The sequence below is a fragment of the Ranitomeya variabilis genome, chromosome 2, assembly GCF_051348905.1.
Source record: "Ranitomeya variabilis isolate aRanVar5 chromosome 2, aRanVar5.hap1, whole genome shotgun sequence".
Lineage (NCBI taxonomy): Eukaryota > Metazoa > Chordata > Amphibia > Anura > Dendrobatidae > Ranitomeya > Ranitomeya variabilis.
The window spans coordinates 169,022,577-169,028,576 of record NC_135233.1 but is presented as its reverse complement, the minus strand read 5'-3'; the positions used below and the strand labels follow the sequence as shown (position 1 = coordinate 169,028,576).

The 6,000-nt window shown below is 42.3% G+C and overlaps 1 protein-coding gene across 1 annotated transcript in view; it reads right to left on the bottom strand.

Moving 5' to 3' along the window:
- Nucleotides 1-600: 600 nt before the first annotated feature.
- The window catches only part of DRC8 (dynein regulatory complex subunit 8), a 71,129-nt gene continuing 65,729 nt past the window's right edge, over nucleotides 601-6,000 (bottom strand). The window contains exons 4-7 of the mRNA XM_077292334.1: nucleotides 3,151-3,230; nucleotides 1,234-1,276; nucleotides 969-1,035; nucleotides 601-890 (exon numbers count right to left, since the gene is read on the bottom strand). Coding sequence (XP_077148449.1) covers nucleotides 775-890; nucleotides 969-1,035; nucleotides 1,234-1,276; nucleotides 3,151-3,230 — 306 coding nt within the window. The 3' untranslated portion in view covers nucleotides 601-774. The remainder of the gene's footprint in view (nucleotides 891-968; nucleotides 1,036-1,233; nucleotides 1,277-3,150; nucleotides 3,231-6,000) is intronic.

Genomic DNA, 6,000 nt, shown 5'->3' with positions numbered 1-6,000 from the left:
TTGACCTACACACATCCAAACGATAGCATAAGCTTGGGGTTGCATGATATCACAGACCTGGCAGTGTATTAATCAGAGTTCAGTTTATCAGGGGGTAATCTGACTGGGGGCTCAGCAACAGCTTAAATGAGTTTGTGTTGTTTGATTGGTTCTTGTTATCTCTCCTCATGAACAGGTCTGATATCATTGGGCCAGACAAAGGGCGCCAAAGTGTAAACTATAAAAATGCACCTTGACTTTACGGACACACTGTACTTTAGATAGTTGTCAGGCAAACAGTCCTTGTGAAATCTGTGAGGTTGACCTATCTGCTGGGCTGCCCACTAGTTGTTGGTGAAACATTGTTCAGGAGTGGTTTTGCCAAAAATCATTATAAATTGCCCAGAATTATTTCTTCTATCTTCAATATCTATTTTGGAAACATAATTGACCAATATTGTGCTATATTTTGTTGGCACACTAAATTCAAGAGACAATTATTCCTGAAAAATATAAAATGATTAAAAAAAAGGCCCACATTTCTTAACACCAGAAAAATTAGACTTGGGCTCCATGGGGGTCACTTATCAGTTAAAGTCAAATCATGAAATAACTTCTACCCACAACACAACTTCAATGTTTATTACGGGCAATCATATTCAGATTATACACAATGTTTGTAATTTGGTTTCCAACTTCTCTTCAATAAGGAAAACTTTAAGTTGTTAAGTAATTCTATGATTTTCCATTGACTCACTGGTTGTGCTACACGCTAAGGAAATGCTAGGGAGCTATTCAATAGTCTTCTACCACCATCACTGCAGTGTATTCCTTGTAGGGAACTAGATTCTTGTCTGGATCCACAGAAGCTGAAATCATCTCCTCCATTTCCTCCTGTGTGAAAGGTTCTCCTGTGAGAGTCATATGTTCACATGTTATTTACTAGTCAATATTTCATATAAAGCCAGCACTAATTAAGTGACCATTACCCTCTTCAGTCATGTATTTGATGAGTTCCTCTTTAGTTAAGAATCCTTTTTTCATTTCATCTAAAACCTAGAAAAAAGACAAAAATCACTGAAGACCTCGTCTTGCATGGATACATACGATAGGTATAGACCAGTGATGTCCAGCTGCTGCTAAACCATAAATCCCGACATGTGCCGACAGTCTGCAGCTGTCATAGCCTACTGGATGTTGTAGTTCTGCAGCTGCTGGAGGGTCACAGCTTGAAGCTCACCAGCATAAACAGACCTCAAATGCTCGCAGAAGAATGTCTTCAGGTATTGGCCGGTACCTAAAATAAAGGAAAGATGGGAAAGGTGAATGAGATTTCTGTAACAAAGTTGCTCTAATGGTCTGTGGAAGGCTCTGTTCACATTGCCATCACAGGCTCCCTTTGGTCACGCGACTACAATACTCAGAAAAGTCAAGAAACAAAAAATATTTCTACAACTTGTCTGTGACTTGATGTCATGTAACTAGGTTAGAGCGGTGATTTGGTGGTAAGAAAAGCCAAACCAATATCCCTGACAGGTCGCATGCGAGTCTAACGTTACAGGAGACATTAAATTCTACCTGGGCAAAGGTGTGTGTAACTTGTGAAAAACAAACCGAACAAAAGCCTTACCAACACCAGGTCAGACCACAAATGCACTAGCAGGATGCAGCAGACCCCAATTATAAAGGCGGGGGCAGCACAGGTGCAAAATACTCATGAAAGCAGCCACTCACAAACCTACCAATGTATGGAGGGGGTGACTGCCTAGTAAAGAATGCCCCCAAATGAGGCTTGAATAACCAGGTCAGACCACAAATGTACAAGCAGGATGCAGCAGACCCCCATTATAAATGTGGGGGCAGCATAGGGGGGTCTGCTGCATCCTGCTTGTACATTTGTGGTCTGACCTAGTGTTGGTAAAGCTGTTTTTTCTGGTTTGGTTTTTGAATTTATGTCCTTTAGGTTGTTGTGTATGTAACTTGCAACCAAAACTATCATGGTCACGTTAGGTTCAGAGCTGTAACACAACCCCATCAACAATCATTAGATGCAATGTGACACCGAAACCTTCGTGTCACGTTACCTTACTTGGCGTGTTGCGTCAGCCCTAAATGGTCACAGTCATTTCAAGAAATTATGCATAAATCAACAGTACATGCAAATAGCGGAAACAAGATATTTGTTATGAGATTTTGATCTTTTTCCATCTCTCTTCTTCACCTCCCTACTGCAGTCTGAAAAGTTGATAATATCCTTTTTGATTAAGATGAAATTAAGTGCTAGATTACAGCTGCTTATTAAAATCTGTGGAGATGATGTAAGGATGAGCGGTGCAGAATAGGTGTTAAGCAAATGAATGAGAAACAGGCAGACAGGTACACACAGATGATGCTACTACTTTCTAGTAATTGCTTTATCTCTCTTCAGAGCTGGATTCATAGCTACAATGCTTAGTACTGCTATATGTATTTTCCTGCATTTTTCTGCTTCTAAAGATATGATACAAAAAGAGCAGTAATCAATCATGTCTTAGATACCATTCTTCTTATTTATGGCAGTGTTTACAGAAGTCAGTTTGGAAGAAAATCAACTCCATACATTAACACACATGAAAGGCCTTTTGAGGTTAGTCTGGTTCAAGAGGCGCAGGAAAAAAGCCACCTCTCTCCAAGAAAAAGGACAGACTGCAGTCCAATCTCTGTACGACTTGCAGAATAACAGAGCACTGGGGTAAAGTTATTTCTGATGAAGCCCCCTCCAGATTGTTCACACCATCTGGAAGAATGATTGTCTGGAGAAGAAAGGATGAGTGCTACCATGAGTCCTGTGTCATGCCAACAGCAAAGGCTCCTCATGCGTGGGGTTGCTTTTTTCCAAGAGTGGTGGCTCACTAACAAATTTGCCTAAGAGCACATCATGAATAAAACAATGGTATCTAAGCATCCTACAAGAGCAACTTCTCCCAACAATCAAGGCGCAATTTGGGGATGAACAATGCTTTTGGAGCACCATATCACAATGAAACAGAAATATGGAGCTCCAACTAAAAGACTGTCTCAAAAAATAATCTGCTGTATCTAATTATAGTTCTAAAATGTAAGGAATCATTTCACAGCATATAACACTAACAGTACTATAGGTCTCTGAACTCTCCAGATAAGTCTCCATACCTTCTCTCCAGTAACACTTTTGTCATCATAGGTAAAAACTTTTCAAAACGAATGTACCCTGTCGGCTCCTCTTCCTCTATCTAATAAAAACAATAGAATGTTTGAATATTATAAAAATTACCTTGCACAGACTTTACAACTTGGAAAATCTCCTATGTGCAGATGCTATGAACCAGCATATTAACGAGGACTTGTCACTTGCTTAAAAATTTTTAGTTGAATTGCTCGTAAAAATGCCCCGGCTCCCCTGATTTTGTTGCTCTTTTCTGTTTTGCGCTGTGTCGGTTCATTGCAGACATTTTGGGACCTCCCTCCCATATGCATCAATCACAGCTCAGCAGACTCTGAGATTTACAGACTGCTATATCACCTGCCAAATAGTGACTGTCAGCATTTTAGAAGGAAGGGTGAAAGCGCACACCCCCAGAGAAGACTCTGATGGAACGCCATCTTGGACTGCAAAGCCAATTTTATATAGGAGTAAATGTCAATATTTTTGCAATGGAGTGACGTCACACATAATGAAGAACAGCGGCAGAATCAGGGGAGCTTAGGGATTTTTTTTTACAAGGTATTTAAAAACAAACTTTCACCAGTTTGAGTATGTTAAACTGGCCACATCATCGAATAGTGGCTCCAGCGCTGAGTAAAACTAAGAGTACAGATACAACAGAGCTGAGTTATGTATCATTAGAAACACTTCCAAATCTCATCTCACAGTGCCGTCAGCTCTCACTCTCCCACACACTGCTGTGAGAGGAGATCTGGAAGTATTTATAATGATACATAACTCAACTCTGCTGTATCTGTACACAACAGCTGCAGAGATCAGTAAGGAGAGGACGGTGTTTTCTTTTTTCCCCTGTGTGTTGCTGACAGGCTTATGATTAGTCAGTCTCTATCAGGAAAAGTACACGCCCCAAGAGAAAAATTCCTCTCTGTAGGAGACCAAATCCTCATTGGTCACCTAACCCATCATTTGAGCACCCCATCCTGTAATAATAATCTTTATTTTTATATAGCGCTAACATGTTCCACAGCGCTTTACAGTTTTTGCACACATTATCATCGCTGTCCCCGATGGGGCTCACAATCTAAATTCCCTATCTTTGGAATGTGGGAGGAAACCGGAGTACCCGGAGGAAACCCACACAAACACGGGGAGAACATACAAACTCTTTGCAGATGTTGTCCAAGGTGGGGTTTGTGTCATGGTTCCCAATGGCAAGGGAATGTAAAAAACACATAAGTAACGAACGAGCTCTCGGGTGATGGAAACTCGAGTTGACCGTGAGCTAAATCTACCACACAACTAACAGTAGCCAGGGAGCATACCTACGGCTTCCTATATGCCACGCGCCAGCCGGAGGACTAACTACGCCTGGTAGAGGAAGAAACAGACCTGGCTTACCTCTAGGGAAATACCCCAAAAGATGATAGCAGCCCCCCACATGTAATAACGGTGAATTAAGAGGAAAAGACATACACAGTATGAAAGTAGATTTAGCAAAGAGAGGTCCACTTACTAGATAGCAGAAGGATACAAAAGAGGACTTCACGGTCAACTGAAAACCCTTTCAAAAACCATCCTGAAATTACTTTAAGACTCCTGTGTCAACTCACGACACAGGAGTGGCAATTTCAGCCCGTAAGAGCTTCCAGCTACAGAGAATTACAAAAACTGCAAACTTGACAAAAGGTACAAAACAAAAGGACAAAGTCCACTTAGCTGATCAGCAGACTAGTAGCAGGAACATGCAACCGAAGGCTCTGGTTACAATGATGACCGGCAAGGAAATGACTGGAGAGCAAGGCTAAATAGGAAACTCCCAAACACTGATGGAAGCAGGTGAACAGAAGAAGCAAGGTGCAAACAAGTCACCAGTACCACCAGCAACCACCAGGGGAGCCCAAAAAGCGGATACACAACAGTACCCTCCCCTTAAGGAGGGGGCACCGAACCCTCACAAGAACCGCCAGGGCGATCTGGATGAGCCCTATGAAAGGCACGAACCAAATCCGAGGCATGAACATCAGAGGCAGTTACCCAAGAATTATCTTCCTGACCATAGCCTTCCAGTCAAGGACTGGGTTATGAGACTGTAACCATGGTAATCCAAGCACCAAAACATCATGTAAATTGTACAACACAAGGAAGCGAATCACCTCCTGATGGTCTGGAGTCATACGCATAGTCACTTGCGTCCAGAACTGTGGTTTATTACAAGCCAAAGGTGTAGAATCAATACCCTTCAGAGGTATAGGGACTTCCAGAGGCTCTAAATCAAACCCACAGCGCCTGGCAAAGGACCAGTCCATAAGACTCAGAGCGGCGCCCGAGTCCACATAGGCATCCACGGTAATAACTGATAATGAACAAATCAAGGTTACAGACAAAATAAATTTGGACTGTAAAGTGCCAATTGAAATGGACTTGTCAACCTTCCTAGTACGCTTAGAGCATGCCGATATAACATGAGCAGAATCACCACAATAGAAGCATAACCCATTTTTACGCCTATAATTCTGCCGCTCGCTTCTGGACATAACTCTGTCACATTGCATTTTCTCTGGCGTCTCTTCAGAAGATACCGCCAAATGGTGCACGGGTTTGCGCTCCCGCAAACGCCGATCAATCTGAATTGCCATTGTCATGGACTCATTCAGACCTGTAGGCGCAGGGAACCCGACCATAACATCTTTAACGGCATCAGAAAGGCCCTCTCTGAAATTTGCCGCTAAGGCGCACTCATTCCACTGAGTAAGCACAGACCACCTACGAAATTTTTGGCAGTATATCTCCGCTTCATCTTGCCCTTGAGATAGGGCTATCAAAGCTTTTTCAGCTTG